General features: G+C 42.9%; 1 protein-coding gene across 4 annotated transcripts in view; it reads right to left on the bottom strand.

Moving 5' to 3' along the window:
• CACNA1I (calcium voltage-gated channel subunit alpha1 I) overlaps positions 1-17,082 on the bottom strand; it is a 296,624-nt gene that overhangs the window by 48,511 nt on the left and 231,031 nt on the right. For 3 of the 4 annotated variants that reach the window (XM_082241264.1, XM_082241263.1, XM_082241266.1), the window contains exons 11-17: positions 10,370-10,521; positions 8,067-8,252; positions 6,395-6,512; positions 5,776-5,931; positions 5,314-5,422; positions 2,889-3,061; positions 1,536-1,955 (exon numbers count right to left, since the gene is read on the bottom strand). In XM_082241264.1, coding sequence (XP_082097390.1) covers positions 1,536-1,955; positions 2,889-3,061; positions 5,314-5,422; positions 5,776-5,931; positions 6,395-6,512; positions 8,067-8,252; positions 10,370-10,521 — 1,314 coding nt within the window. The remainder of the gene's footprint in view (positions 1-1,535; positions 1,956-2,888; positions 3,062-5,313; positions 5,423-5,775; positions 5,932-6,394; positions 6,513-8,066; positions 8,253-10,369; positions 10,522-17,082) is intronic. The other variant, XM_082241265.1, reaches the window with a different exon arrangement.

Here is a 17,082-nt window from a genome sequence, read left to right on the forward strand (position 1 = left end):
AGTCCCTTAGAGAGAGAATTTTATGTAGCCGAGACTGAATCCTGAGCACCCTCACTTGGGTGTTGGGAGTAAGTCTCAGGGAATCAGACTCAATTTGAAGTAACATTGCATAAAGGTCACAGTAATTTTTCAAACGTTGGCTACATCAGAGGTTTGTGCATTCTTACTAATATTGCCTATTCCATAAGTAACAGAGAGACACAGTTAGAGGCATGCAGGTATCCATGGGGATGTTCCTAATGCCAAAATAAAAAAGGAGAGTCTGAGATATAGTATAAGAGGAAATATTCTACTAACACATCTGGAATTTCAGACAAGACTCAGGCTAAGGACAGGGCTTCAGAGAGATACACGTAAAGCCTAATCACTGCTGATTTTAAAAAACAAGAAAACCTATGAAGTTTGATAGGATTCTGCTGTACTTGTGGGTGGGATTTTTAGCTGTTCTTGGTGTATGACAGAGATTGAATTTTCATGTCTTGTAAGCTGCCTTGCGTGGGCAGTGTGCCCTGAAAGGTGGTAGAAGCACTCTGAAACTAATTAAATAATGCCAGAAGAGTCTATGGCTTGGGAAATCGGGGGAACCATAGAGTTCTATAGAGTTCTTCAAAAGCTGATCACTCTTCAATGAGAAGATCAGAATGGGCAGCTCACTCACCACTAGGGAAGGACAAATATCTCAAGTTTCGTCTTTGTCAGTGTCTATTTTTTTTCTATTGTCAAGTTCAGTGCTCCACATTTCTGTATCAGTTTGTGATTATATATATATATATATATATATATATATATATATATATAATGAAAACTGATCAGCATTCTAATGCAAATTTCTCCTAACATACATGGGTTGGTATAAAATTTTGCCTGATATACACATTCCAATAGGCAATTTTCCTGAGTAGAATGCGTTTTCATATGGTATTTTCACTAATATATGCATTCTTATGCACATTTTTACCTACTATTTCCTTCCTTGGTAGAAGAAGAAGAAGAAGAAGAAAAAGAAGAAGAAGAAGAAGAAGAAGAAGAGTAGGAGTAGTAGTTTGGATTTGATATCCCGCTTTATCACTACCCTAAGGAGACTCAAAGCGGCTAACATTCTCCTTTCCCTTCCTCCCCCACAACCAACACTCTGTGAGGTGAGTGGGGCTGAGAGACTTCAGAGAAGTGTGACTGACCCAAGGTCACTCAGCAGCTGCATGTGGAGGAGCGGAGACCGAACCTGGTTCCCCAGATTACGTGTCCACAGCTCTTAGCCACTACACCACACGGGCTCTCTGGTATGCATTATTTAATTGAAGAACTGCAACACAAAGTCACAGAACACAATGTTCTTTTCAGAGAACATGACATGAAAAGCATTTCATGGGAGATGTTTTGGAAAGGGTTCTGTTAGAGCTTCACTGTGATCTCTCTTTGCACAGTACAGTCAGGAAGTTCTGGGCTGGCCCAGCTCATCTTCTTAACCGCTATGATGGTTCTCCTCAACATTACAAAGTCCTAATGCCCCTTTAGCGGAGGAAGCAACTACTTACATAGTCTATCTCCTCCTCGTCTTCTCCATGGTCTTTGCGGTTGTTCATTTCTGGGAACATATCCTTAGCAATGTTGGGCATTTTGCCATTGCAGTTCTGGTGCTCACTGGGCCCTGTGGTCACACCCATTTTCCGCAAAGGCCTGTGATTGGATAGGACCGTGGGTGCCAACTCCACCAGTTCAGAGGAGCCTTTGGTGTCCAAGGAGAGGGTTCGCCGATGGTGGTGAACTCTGACTAGCCCTTCCTGTTCACCCTCTGATGCCCTGTGTCGTTCCCCGGATAAGAGGGACTCGTGCTCAGCTGAAGGAGGCTTGTGCTTGAGGCTGTGTCCCCGGGCAAGGCTGTTCCAGCTGGAGCGGCGGCTCCCCCAGCCCCCAGTCCGGCTCCAGGCACCGTAATGAGAACTACGAGAGCTAGACTGCAATAAATCCAAGAGAGGGTTCAGCGCCCCCACCCAAACAGGAAAGCAGCACAAGTCAACAACCTCAGCCATTTATTTATTCAGAATGTTTTTAGACCATCTTTCATTAGGAAAACCACATGAGGCAGTTCAGAATCAACACAGATCATTAAAATTACAATGGAACAACAACTTACTTCAGACTAGTTGCTTTTACTTCAAGCTCTTTTAACTGTAAATTAGAGGTATGTGGTTTTGGCTTGGTCATCATAATAACTAAGTCACAGCATACGGTACATTGGCTGTCACCCACCAGGAGCACTGCTTTCCTTCATCAACACCCAACCACCCAGCATGACTCTTATCCATTTCCATAGGGCTGGAAGGGAAATTGATCTTGCACATTCTAACAGCGGGGACAACGAGTTCTGGAAAACCATGGGGGATGTGGAGCAGAAATTCATGGAAGAGACAGCTTTCCATGGCTACTAGTCAGGATGGCTATAGATTATCTACAGGACCAGATGCAACATGTCTCTGGATGCCAGTCACTAGGGAACAGCAGGAGAATAGGGCTATCACTCCTTCAATCTGCTTATGGGCTTCTCAAAGACACCTGACTGGCCTCTGAAGGTAACTGGATGTTTTGGTCTGATCCACCAGTGCTCTTCTTACATTTGAACTGAAGCTGGAGTTTGGATTAAGGTTTGGATTAAGAGAGATGTTGCTTAAGCTATAGTACATATGAGTTGAGGAGTGTTGGAAAATGTAGCCAATGGCAAGCTTGAGAGGAAGCAATAGCCCAGTACCAGAGAACATGCTCTGAATGTAGAAGAACTTATTCTCTGGTACCATAAAGTAAATGCTTATTCTCAGGTGTTAGGACTGGAAATCATTGTAGTATGTTGGCTTTAGGCAACATGTGCTACAGCTAGATTTAAATTCACCCACCAGAGACATCACACTGCTTTTCCTGGATTCGAGGGCCATGAGGACTTGGTCTGGCTGCAGAGTATTGCGGGAAGGGTTGGGAATTCCAGCAGCTGCTCCAGGCTGGTTGAGACACGGAAGGCTGGGGTCAAGATGTCCATTTGGGGTCATGGGAATTGCACAAAGCTTTGGATCTGAGCAGAAAAATGCAAAGGAAAGAGAGCAAAGGACACTCCTTTTTCCACCCAGAAAGCCCTTCGATAAATGCATTCACGTGCTTTCAGATATATAGTGAACTCGAAGGAACTGTGTTCATACATAAATTCCACATACATAGATTCAGACTTTGGCGCGATCTCCATAGCAATGCCTCTAGGAAATAGGGAGAACAATATGGAAGAACAAAAAGTATCCTTCTCCTCCATCACCCAATAGCTTCTGCTTTGACAGTGCTTCATACTTCTCCCATTAAATCTGGGAAACGTTATCCTTGGGAGAAAGTAAAGCTTATTCTTTATTGCCCAAATGCTTAGCAAAGAAGATTCTTGCAGTAGGCACTCCACTGCAGCAGCAGGAGAACTGATGCAGTAGCAATAGCTATCCTTAGTGTGAGCAGCTTAATATTCACATACATGGAAAGAAGCAAAACTGCAATGACTGATGATACCCCCCCTCCCTGCTTTCAAATCGAAGGCAGCTGTAGCTTTGTTCCTGCAGCAGGCACACATTACAAAAGGAGAATATAGTAAAAATGAGAGAAACCGATGAAGACATTAACCAATCCGTGACAAGCTGTTTTGTATCCTATGTTTGAGAGCCCCCTCTGTGTCTCCAGACCAACACCAGCAAGTCTCTTTTCATTTGTATCTGGGAATCTACTACCAGACATGTCCTGACTTCCCTGGAAGCAGAGCGCCTATTGAGCCATTTGGCCTTGGAAACCCATTAGCAGTATTAGGGGTTTTGAGGTTCTGAAGCAAGCAGACAACCAGTGAAGTTCCCTCCAGGTTGGGCACCCTACAAACCAGCAGCAAATAAAAACTGAAGTCCAGAAGCAGAGGCAGAGATGTATCTTTAGAATGGTACACACTGTTGGGTGCTGCCATATGGTAAAGAGAAAAGATCATTGCTCCCAACACAAAGGTAAAATGCAATTTCTCTCTTCAAGTACCACTCCAATGTAGTAAGGGTGCCTGACTGGCATGCATTTCCATTGTAAGTTGCCCCCATCACTTTCTTTAAACCCCAAACTCCCAGCGAACTTCCCCCTCTTCACTGTGGTCCTTAATAAGAATATGCAGGCTTGTAACTGGCATTTACAGCTGTTTGTGTTAAGGGCAATTTGCAGTATTCTTAAAGAAGTGCAGAGGGTATTGCTTTGGCTATCACACAAACAAAATTCTGCCGCCCTGTCTTTTGGCTGATTTTACTGATGTTTGAATCCAACCTTTTGTCAAGTCAAATCAGTAGCCACAGGGTATTTTACACAGATTTTTTATTTCCGTCTGATGTGCTTTGTGTGATTTGAACACTAGGGGTTTGATTGAAACTCAGTGTGGGAGCCCTGTTCCATCAGCAGCTTGAACATCTTCATCATTGTTATCCTAGTTCCTATGAGGTCGAGTAGGAAAGCCAAGTATCCTGATTTCGCCAAGCCTGTCTAGGACATCACTGTTGCCTTTCAAAGAGAAGTGACAGGATCTGGGCCACAGCGTGTCCAAAAGGCACCAAAATCCTTTAGTAAAACATTGCAATAGCTTTGCCTTTTACTATTAGAAATGCAAATGCATTTGAAGTGTCCATTGCTGTGGACTCAGAGCACATTTGGGGAAGAGGAAGATGAAAAGGGAAAGCTGTAGCTCAGTGGTAGAGAAACTGCTTTGCATGCAAAAGGCCCTAGTTTGATCCCCAGTGTCTCCAGATATGGCTAAGACAGAGAATCCTGCCTGCAACTCTGGAGAGCCACTGTCAATCAGTGTAGACATTATTGAACTAAATGGACCAATGGTCTCACTCAGTATAGACATTACTGAACTAAATGGACCAATGGTCTCACTCAGTATAAGGCAGCTTCTTATGTTCCTAAGGAGGGAACTTTCCAAGATGTTATGTTTTCACATATAAAAGCAGAGACCAACACAACTGTAAGTAGGATCCAAGATTATTCCGCTCTTACATGGCAATCAAAAGTAAGACCTACTGAGATCAATGGGGATTACTCCCAGGTAAGTCACTACGATTGCAGCCTAATTCAAAGTTGCAAGGTAGTTATGCTAATAAGCCAGAATTGCAGCCAATCTTGAGAAATAGGGAAAATGGGCAATATTAAGTAATAGACTTTATTTTGCTACTCTCATGAAAACCAATATATTCACAAATTAGATTTCATGCAGCGGTTCTCACTGCAGTTATAGTCATGCAGAATTCCTATACCACCTTCTCTTACCCGAGCCATCTTGGAATTTGTCAAACTCCTCATTGTTTGATGAACTCTGATCGTCATCTGAATATGACCGGTTAGCATCACCCTGCATTGGGAAAATAAAATCAAAGACCTGGGAATTGTGAGCATCCTGAGAGCAAAGGAGGTGCTTCCCTGTGATTCCAGCATTTTGTGGCTTCCGCTTGGTAGGGAATTTCCAAGGCAAGGCAAACTACTTTATGGAAATCATTAGCTGACATGCCACTGAACAGAAGAGACGATACCTTAGTGTCCAGGCCATGTAATGGCACATGTCCTTGCTTTTCTTGCAGTTGCTTTGAAAACCACCCTCCGCAAACATGTTCCTTGGAAGATCACTGGACATGGGATGCCTTGCCACCCTTTCTAAACCCTTCAGGCTATATCCCCAACCAGCTATAGATGTGTGCCGTACCCTCCCTGAAAGCAGCTACTGTAGCAACTCACCTCGGCCTGGAATCCCTCCACCAAGATGGCCACCAGCAGATTGAACAGAACATAATTGCCAAATGTCATGAGAGCCACAAAGTAAAGAGATGCCCATGGTGAAGTTGAGGCCATGCCATTGTAGAGCACAACATTCCAGTCCTCCTGAGTCAAGATCTGTAACACAGAACCCAAGCTTGCAAAGTCAAATCAAGAACAAAAAATGCAGGCTGGAAAATCCATTAACTGACAGGTAAAAAGTATCTCATTAGTTTTATCCTTTTCAGCCCGCTCATATACATGAACTTTTTTCTGTTTTGGTCATGATATTTTTTTCCCCTGAGGAGATGCATTGTCTGTGTTGTGCTGTTCCAATGCCACAAGCACTCTCTGAAATGTAGTGGGTTGTCATTTACAGTTCACTGTAGAGTAGCAGAAACACTGTGGCTCCTTTACCAGTGGGCCAAGCTGAGCTCACAATCATTAGTGGGTTGCAACTGATGGCATGGTGTTAAGCATAGCAGCAGGCCCACAAGCCTGATGGTTCAAATCCTATCCTTTCCTTTAATCACTCCTTGTTTCTGGGAAGACATGCCTCCTTCTCACCCCCTCATTCCCCTTTCCTATTTCTTGGTCTTACCTGGAACACTGTGACAATAGCCCAAAGTAGGGAGTCAAAATTCTTCCGGTCAGGGACTGTGTCTCCTGTGTCAGTCCGGAGGCTGAATTTACACCCAAAGATGTGCATTCCCAGGATGCTGTTGGAAAGAACAGTTTTTTTATTTTTAAATCAACACATTTCTGCTGTAATTTTCATTATTGAAATGTTCTTATTTATTTACCACATATGTATCCTATCCTTCTACTAAAGAAACTGGGGCAATACATACATGGCTTGTCACAGGACCCAGAGCTCTGCCTCCTCATCCCCTGAAGAAGAGGTCATGGATATAGGGAACATCTTGGACTGAGAGGAGGATTTGCCCTCAGAACCAGCCTTTGGTGTCCCTACCTCCTTGGGAATTCTAGCACCAGGAGAACCTGTCATGCCAGTGCCTCTCTGGCTGGAAGAGGCTGCCTTGCCTTCCTCAGACTCCAGTTAGGAGGCTGCAGCAGAACTCCAGACTCCACCATATTGCTGGGTCATGGGTCACTCATTTGCGACTTAGATAACTAGTTCTAATCCCATCTATCTGTCTGTTTATTTATCTGCTCTGTCTGTTGTTAACCCTGGGTAACTGTCAGCAATACCCATACTTAAAGGGTTTGAATGTCTGTTCCTCTACCTGCACATTCCTGTTAGCGCAGCAGTTCAGGGTTTCCTGACTAGCTACTTTGCATTTATCTTGATTTTGTGAACTGTCATTTTAATTGGTGATTTCCTGAATTGTTCAGATCCTGGCATTATCGCACATTGTTTTCCATTAAGGGCACAGAAACAGTGTTTAATTGCACATGACTCCCAAACGGAAGGCACAGAGAGCAGAGAGAGTTCACAACAATTTTCTCCCTTTAAATATAGCCCGGACTTGGTGCTTTTGGTTGTGAGGTTGGTTGCCAAGGGTGCTTTTTATCAGTTTAGGTTAGTTTGGCAGCTGTGGCCCTAGCTAGAGAAACCTGACCTAGCCACAGCGATGCATGGCTTTCTTACAACCAGGTTATATTACTGTAATGAACTGTGTGGGGCTTGCCCTTAAAGACTGTTTGGAAAATGCTGCTGGCACAGAATGTGGCTACTAAGACATCCAGATCATACTACACCTATGCTGCATCAGTTACATTGGCTACTTTTTCATTTCCAGGTCCAATTCAAGGTGCTTGTTTTAGCCTATACTATAAAACCCTAACTAGTTTGGGACTATGTTATCTGAAAGATAGTTAATACCTGCATGAGCCTAGCCCAACATCAACATCAGCACCTGAGACCTTGCTCACTAGCCCACCAGTGAGACCCATTAGGCTGGTGGTGATGGGCAGGGGCTTTGTTAGTGGTGACCCCACACCTTTGGAATTCCCTTCCCATGGCATTATCACTGCTGATCAAAACAAAACTCAGAAGACAGAAGTCTGCATTTAGCTGATTTGCACTGCTGGTGTGTGTGTGTGTGTGTGTGTGTGTGTGTGTGTGTGTTGTAATAATATTTTCCTGTGTTTTGAGTTTTGCAAAGCTGCCTTGTTAGAGTAGTGTGCCTTGAAAAGTGTTTTCCCCCTTAATACATCAAGTTTTAACAAACATCCTTTCTTGTGACTGAACAAGTAAAATGGATCTCATTCTGGGCAGTGTTCCTGCACCCTGGAATCCCTCTTTTCACCTGAATATAAAGATAAACAGCATGAGGAGCATGCAGAAGGTAGCGACATTGTCCATGGTCTTCATGAGCACCACCAGCTGACGCCGCAAGGCAGGCATGAACCTCACCAGCTTCAACACCCTCAGTAGCCGGAATGTCCTCAACACGGACAGGCCACCATCAGCCTGGCCTATGATCTCCCAGATGCTACAAAACAGGGACAAAAGCAACAAGAGACAAGGGAGGGGGAGGGAGGGCCAGAGTGAGACCTTGAGAAAAGTAATAGAAAGGAATCTCAAAGGATGATGAATGAGAGTGTGAAGATTATAAATAGAAGCAAGTTTTATTTGAGTCATCTTTAACTGAGATTCAGGTAGACTGTGTTTGCCAGAGAGCGGGAAGGAGGGAGATAATTTCTGTTGTCAATTGCACTGGTGTCTATAAACCAAGTATCCCTATGTGTAAGAAATACAAAGTTTGTCTGAATTAATTTTGTGTGAACAAAATACACTTGCTTATAACTCATGAGTTATTCTTTGTTCTTTGGAGTTAATGTTCCCCTTATATCCTTCCCTTAGTCAATTTCAACAGGTTTCTTCCAGGTTCCTTCAGGATCTCTCCTGAAAGCATTATTATACAAAGATGTTATGATGCTCCACAGAAGTGAAGGCTTGTTTCCAGCCTCAAGAACCAGAAGGGAAGAAACAAAGGGTGAAAACAACTACAGCTTAGCCAAAATGGCAGCCCCAGTTCACTGCCCCCCCCACGTTTGCAGGTGGCAACTGTTTTGGTAACCTTCAAATGAGCCATAAACACACACACACACACACACACACACACACACACACACACACATCGTAAATGGTTTTGGGGGTGCTTTGCTCAAGGGTGAAAGCAGGGGCTCTTTCCTTTCCTTTTCTTAGTCCTGTTCATAAATTTCAGCGCGTCTACACTGAGTAAAACCTAGTTGAATAAAATCCTCTGGCTACCACTACCAAGCTCCCCTCTTCTCAGGTGCACTGCACCCTGGCAAGTAGGAAGTAGGGAGGTCCTGGGGGTCAATCTCTCTCCCTGCTGTCAAAACCTCTTGCAGAGCTAGCCGCTTTTAGAGCACTGCCTTGCCGTGGCGAAGGGGCTTGAATAACTCAGAGAAGCTATGAACTATGCTGAGCAGGGCACCCAAGATGGACAGGTCATAGTGGAGAGTTTTGACCAAACGTGATCCACCTGGAGGAGGAACCGGCAAGCCACTCCAGTATCCCTGCCAAGAAAACTCCATGGACAAAGACAACAGGCATATAAAAGTTATGACGCTGGAAGATGAGCCCCTCAGACTGAAGTAGGAAGCTGCAGCCGCCCCCCTGCATGATGAAGGGCCTGTTTTGACCCCAGAGTCCAGCAGTGAGGGAGCCAGAGCAGATTCCTGGGTCTGAGTCTGAAGCTGGTGATCAGGGGACCACCAAACTGGAAACTGGCTGGGAGGAGCTGACTGAAGCAGATGCCACAGTACCAGGATTCTTAAAACTAGAGCTAGGAATCTCTTGGATAATTTCCTCTAGATGTGAGGAAGCAAATCCTTGCGCCCCTGTAGAGTTGCCACAAGTCAGAGTAGATTCATCTGAGCTAAATGAAGCCATGGCCTGACCTGATAGAAGGCAGCTTCCTCTGTTCCTGTATAAACGATACTCTGAACAGGGTGGGTGTTTAGAAACTGATGGACAGTTGCAGTGAATGGCGAATCTAGGTATAAGGTTCTCTTACAGTTATAAGGACGCATGTGGAGCTATATGATTGGACAGTGGGTGGTATTCAACATCAGTCCTACTCAGGGAATGTCCATTGAAGTTAATGGACCTGAATAACTTTGGTTCATTAATTTCAGTGGGTCTCTTCTGAGTAGGACACAGTTGAATACTAACCCTCCCCCCCACCATGTTTAATGGATTTATGCAAGCAAAACCATGATACTCTTGGTTTTATATATAGCAAAATGGATAACAGTTACAAAGTTAATAGGAATTGTCCTGAATCCAAAGGAAAGCTGGTGGAAAGGCCGAGAATAGAATCCAGAATGGCAAGTCTCTTGGTCCTGTGCACTACCTTTTCAAGTGGCTCTCACATTTTATTGATTAAAATGTTTAATATAAAGTAGTGGCGTCACCAAAGTCTAGAATGGCTTGAGATGTGCTGTCCCAACACAACATTGCTCAGAACACTGCTTGGAATGAGTTTCATTTATTTCTTGGGCGGCCCCAAAACTGACCCTCGCCCATCTTTCTTATACTACTTCTCATACATTGATGCATGGCTTTGATTATCATTACCTGATGATGACGATGATGCTGTCATAGATGTTGTAAGGATTGCGAAGATAATCAAAGAGGCCAAAGGCAGCAAGTTTCAAGATCATCTCTAGGGCAAACATGCTGGTAAACACAACATTGCAGATTTCCAAAATATTAGTCAGCTCTTCTGGCTGCAGGAGAAGTAAATAAAATAAAATAAAATCGGAAGCCATTTAGGAAACTTTCTATCACATACTGTTCTGCCTAGTGTACAATAAATGGGGCCTCTGGGTAGAGAAGAGACTCTTGCAACTTTTCCATTTATTTTTTTAAATTGCATGTTAAATGTCTGTCTGTAAAACCACCATCTCCCAGTGATGTCCCAATATTTCATGATGTTTCACTTGTTATCCCCGAGTTTTTACCTTAACTCCTTTATGTTCTGTTTTGGTTCTGTCTCCAGGAGTGAAGGCTGTTGCTGTTTTTTAAATTGTAGCTGTTTTAGGGTGAATAACAGCTTCACCCTATGAAATGAAGAAATGAGGTTGCAGGAAGCTTAATGTGCAAATTTGGTGTTATAAGAAGACTGAGGATTACTGTGATGTTCCATAGAAATTTACAATATACCATGTATATTGTACTGAATGCTGGTTCCTTATGAATAAGGATACGTGATACAGATTATGGACCAGCATACCAACTGGGAACTTGAAATTGTTTTGAAGATCTTCAGGGCATTTGCACTGAGGCCGTTATATGCATGTTGAAAAACCTTATCTGTAAAATTTGCATCACAGTACTGAGAAAGGTGGAAGTTATTTCTGCAAGTTTCATGTTCTTATTTTAATGTATGTATATTTAGGACTTAACAGTACTAGTGCCCTCTTCTGCCTCCTATAGAATTACATTACTATGTTACTAATGTTGATCTTAGACTATAAAAATTTAAAGTGAATTCACTGCTGGATTGCCAAACATAGCTCTATTATGGACTTGGTTGTATTCAAACAACAGAAGCACACAATTTCATTTTTGTGGTCTTTCACTGACTATTTCTACAAATAATTTTGTTTTGCATCAAACTTTGTTGTTCTTTATGATCGTTGGATATGTATTTTTTCATCTGCTTAATTGGAACAAACTATTTCAATCCTTTGCTTTTCTTTTTTTCTTATTATTTTTTAAAAACCATCAAGAAGGTATGCTTATCACTTTCACCATCCATGGCATGTGTTGGAGCACTAGCACCAGACTATAATAGTATACTAGAGCTGCTTTCTAAAATGAATTAGCACATTTCTTTTAAAAAACGTTTTGTATTAAACCCTAAACGGCCTCGGTCCAGTATACCTGAAGGAGCGTCTCCACCCCCATCATTCTGCCCGGACACTGAGGTCCAGCGCCGAGGGCCTTCTGGCGGTTCCCTCCCTGCGAGAAGCAAAGTTACAGGGAACCAGGCAGAGGGCCCTCTCAGTAGTGGCGCCCGCCCTGTGGAACGCCCTCCCATCAGATGTCAAAGGAAAAAACAACTACCAGACTTTTAGAATACATCTGAAGGCAGCCCTGTTTAGGGAAGCTTTTAATATCTGAAGGACTATTGTATTTTAATATTTTGTTGGAAGCCACCCAGAGTGGCTGGGGAAACCCAGCCAAATGGACGGGGTATAAATATATTATTACTATTACTATTATTATTAACATTTCCCTTAATGCAAAAGTCAATCAATCAATTTTTGGAAACAAAAAATAACACTCACCCCAGTTATTTTGTGACTTCCTCTCTGTTTGCAATAATGCATATTTTCGAACAAAACTTTCCTCTATCCTTCCTTTCTTCTTTTCTCGGTGTTTTCAGCTTCCCACCCCCAGTCCTTTTTATACCCCTATACGTCTAGTAGCAGCTTGCTAGGCCTTGTTCTGCTAATCTTTTCTCATAACACTCTCTCTCTCTCTCTCTCTCTCTCTCTCTCTCTCTCTCTTGGCTGCTGTCTCATTAATTACCCAATGGAATATGTAGAAATCTTGCAATGTATTTTATCGAAGAGGAGCTTGTTATGCTTGGCGCTCAAGCACACACTTAGGCTATAACACAATTCCATAAATAGAGTACACAGCCAATCATGTCACTTCTATCTTGTATATGTTGCATACAGAACAAGCGTGTCAAGAAAACTGGTGGCATGATGCTATTACCCCCTGGGATGTTTGTGGTGAGAAAAAGGCTTGAATCAAATGATTCAGCCTTGGATGCATGCGGTATCAGGTCATTTGTGGTCTTCTTGGAACTTGCAAATAACATCCACTCACTAAGCCAGAAAAATACAGTTCTGCTTAGTTCATATGCGCGTGTGTGCGCGCGCCACAAATAAGTGATTGAATGAATAGACTTCAACCACCTGCCCTCCGATGCTTTCTCCTGAGTTCCCATTCCAGTTCCTTAGCGCTTTGTCCCACATAATCATCTGTTCACTCGCACCAAGTGGTTTTGACAACTGCTGTCCAAAAAAATCCCCTCCCTCCTGTATTCTGAAAAAGCAAAACCCTTCTCTCTCCACAGCCTACTAATTCATCCCCACACTTTCTCGGGATCAGCGACTTCACGCTAATTTCAACACAATGAGAAGGGGGAAACAGCAACAACTGCACACCTTTCCCATGCCAGATGATTCTTTATTAAAGCTGCCAGTTTCCCTAAGTGAAAAAGTAAAGACAGAATGGGAGAAACAAGGCTTCTATTTCCACCCATAATTATGTTTGACTAATAATGCAAGTGCTAAAAGGCAAAAGATGGAATGTAAAAACTAACAGAGTGATCTTATGCATCTTCACACAGAAGGAAGAGTAAGTGTTTGTAGGATAAGACTATGCACACTGTAGTAAGCCCCAGGGAAGCAGAATTTACTTTGGAGTCCATCTGCATAGGATTAACTTCTAAGGGTCTTTCCTCATAACTTAAAAACCTGTATTGTAGGGTGAAGAAAAGACAGACGGTAATTTCAGAAAGAAGTGGAAATCCCTCCCCTTATTTATCTCTACCATATAACACTGGTCTTGAGATCTGCATTGGTTCCCAGTACGTTTCCAAGCACAATTCAAAGTGTTGGTGCTGACCTTTAAAGCCCTAAACGGCTGCAGTCCTGTATACCTGAAGGAGCATCTCCACCCCGATTGTTCAGCCCGGACACTGAGAGGGCCTTCTGGCAGTTCCCTCACTGCGAAAAGTGAGGTAACAGGGAACCAGGTAGAGGGCCTTCTTGGTAGTGGAGCCTGTGCTGTGGAACTCCTTCCCATCAGATGTCAAGAGAAATTAGCAACTATCCTCCTTTTAAAAGGCATCTGAAGGCAGCCCTGTTTAGGGAAGTTTTTAATGTTCAATGCTGTATTGTTTTTAATATTCGATTGGGAGCCACCCAGAGTAGCTGGGGAAACTCTGCCAGATGGGCGGGGTATAAATAAATCATCATCATCATCATCATCATCATCATCATCATCATCATCATCTACTTTTCATTTCCTGAGCTGAAGAATCAGGCAGAACAAGAACATTTTGGATCATTCAATAAGCCTCTGTGTAAAACTCCTGCAAGGTGGTGTGGAGGATAGCAGCTTTTTGCAATATGTGTTCTGAGGCGGGTTGAAAATAGGATGCTGTCCTAAAATTTGTATGTTTATCCTGGGCATGAAGGAACGCCAACTGTAATTTCAACCAATCACTCTCCAAGGCAGATATCACATTAGAATATATTTTGCATTTTACTGCCACTACCCACTTCTGAAAATGTTGAGTTGGGGGGAGGAGACGCTAGAGGAAAATACGAGTGAGGACTGAACAGGACAGAAACTTGTTTTGTAAAAATAGACATAACCTGCCTCACTGTGAACGCTTTAATTTCTAAATCGCATTGTGGTGTGTTTTACATTTTTCCTTGCCTTTCTGAGAAGAGGTCTGCGGGGCTTGCATTTTCCTCCCCCTTCATCTAATATAGATGAGAGATGTGAAACCTGAGGCACAGAATTGTGCCCTGAATATGACTAGCATATTTCATTCTGATCTCAGTGTTCAAATGGAGTATCTCACAAACAAATAAAATGCTGAATGAGTGGGAGAGTGAAACTAAAGACCTCACCTGTTTCACAAAAAGTAGTGGTTTTTTACATGGCAGGGCAGTGGTGGAGAGAGGTGGGGAGAAGCTTTCCTAATATCCACCCACTTCATTCATTCCTGCACATGGTACTAGAGTTGCACATGGTGGAATTCCTGCATACAGTCACTCAATAAACACACCCCAGTGTTCACGCAATGACACTAAAAATGTCAAGGATATCACATGGAACCATTCCGACAAGTCTCTCAAATAGAAATTGCAATGGAGGTGCTGCATGGGGAACTTATTGCAAGCACAAAATATAGCACACAAACCAAGTGTGGGAAATGCAGTCTCCACCCCACATAAGGGGTATCGAGGGGAGAAGTGTGGCTCGCATAAGACAAAAATGTAACATTAACAAGTGCATATTTACTTTGCTGGAAATGTATTCTGCAGAAAGGTTATAGGGGGAAACTTCTATTTGTAGTATAATGCTCATTTCCATGAAGCTCCCCACCACAGAGACGAGCGCACATCCGAGTGGATTAAAGATACGCCTATTTTTGGCAAGGCATTTTGAGATACCAGTCCTGTCCTATTTAGATGCGTGCTTGTCTGTATGGGGGCAAGCACAACCGTGATGAAAATAAGCTCAGAACTGCACAAGCAAATCTGCCCAAAGAGTCTTTGGCAGAAACTAGAAAAAGCAAAAATACCAATTCCAGCCCAAACTGAACAGATTATGTCAGTCATAATGAGAAATGTAATGTAGCATCATGATATAATGGTGAATTGTCTTCCTTGCTCCTGCTGACGTGTTCTCTCTCTCACGCCTTCTGTGCCTTCGTGAGGAACTGATGTTTTAAAAGTCATCCTTGTCTGTCTCTTACCGAAAAGGTCACCTGTTCCCGCTCACTCTCCTTTCCTCCCTGACATCTGTTTCACTAGTCAAGTGCACATCTGCTAATCTTTTTCTAATGGGCCATCACTCACCCCAGGGAATGGTTCTACCTAGGGAGTTGGGTAAGAAAAGAAGAGCGTAGGAGAGGGAGACAGAAGAGGAACGGCTGGGGAAAGGCAAAACTTCTAACAATTCCACATTCCTGAGTGGAAAGGAAAATACAAAACAGAACACAGAGAGCCAGAGACACAATGAAAAAGCAAAGCAAAGAGGAAGCCAGAAGCAAATTATTAGGATGGGAAAATAATGAAGGGAGGGGAGGCTGAAGACATGCAATACAACTAAAGAACCCTGGCATACAAAACAAACAACGATGAGGATGATGTATGAAGCCCAAACTAGATGCCTTGTTGGGGGTGTTTAACAAAGTTGCAGGAGTGGGAGGAATGATGGTCAGCACACACTTGGCTGTTTCACACCAGCTGTTGGACCAACCTATGGTTTCTATGAGGGAAGGGAACAGGCGGTGGTGAGGGAGATTCAGTTTTCCTGCTCAACCATAGACCTCACTTACGGTGCAATCAGGGGCTAGCTCAACTGAGTTCAGTAGAATTGACTCACTTTGGACCTTGAGCCAGCTGTCAGCCTAACCAATCCCACAAGGGTGCTGTGAGATTAGAAGCGGGCAGGAGGCAAACCATGTACAATGGCAGGCATAAAATGTAAGCAATATTCAGAGGCATACTTAGCTGTTATGAAGTTAATTCATTGATAGACCTATGCTCCATAAATTTGTCCTAAAGAAAGCGGCCATCACTATTCCCAGTGACAAGGAGGATGACAAACCTCTTATGTGTTGTATAAAGAAGTACTTTCTTTTGGCTATTGTGATGGGGCAGGTTGATCTAACACAGGAGTGGGGAACCTGCGGTTCTGCAGAAGTTGTTAGACTCTGACTCCCATCAACCACAGCAAGCATGACCAATGGTCAGGGATGATGGGAGTTGGAGTCCAACAGCATATGGAAGGCCACAAGTTCCTTACATCTGCCTAAAAAGAGAGTAAAGTCATATCTACACTACACTAGCTCATATTTATTATTACTCCATACTTTCCAGGGCTGAGTCACGGCACTGATTTTAAAAATGTTCTGAAGTTAAGCTGTGGCAATACTGACTCAAATTAAACCCTTCCCAGAGGTCTTAGCACATACTGTTGTTATGTTCTGATGGTTATTCTATAAATAGTCCTAAACAGTACATTAACTCAAGCTTATGTAAAATTTAAATGAAGTAACTCACGCCTAAATCTCCCTTTAGCTACATGGCTCTTGGATAACCTCTCCATCATATAAGTCATGTGTTTATAACATTTGAATATTAGTAGATGATTATACTGATTGTTCTTTGCCCTTACTCGTTGCCAATCAAAGTGATAACTACTCAGCTTCTTTAATTTTTCTTTATGTCAGATCTTTCTTTTTAAAAAATGATTTATGTTTTTATACAGGCCTCCTCTGAGCTGGGCATCATTATTTTTAAGAATGAGGTGGCTACATTAGTGCTTATTATACAAAGCAGAGGTTCTAATCAACCAGGGCCCTCTTAAAAGGCTATGCCCACTCTGTCTGATTCACAGCCAATTCTGTGCTATGAATATTCCATAAACAGAAAGCAAGACTGTGGGCAGGTTAGTCAGCAAATGTGGGTTATCATCATACATATTGCAAAAAAAAGGGGGGAGGAGAATGGTATTTTCCACAC

This window comes from Podarcis vaucheri (genome assembly GCF_965113315.1).
Source record: "Podarcis vaucheri genome assembly, chromosome: 10".
NCBI lineage: Eukaryota > Metazoa > Chordata > Lepidosauria > Squamata > Lacertidae > Podarcis > Podarcis vaucheri.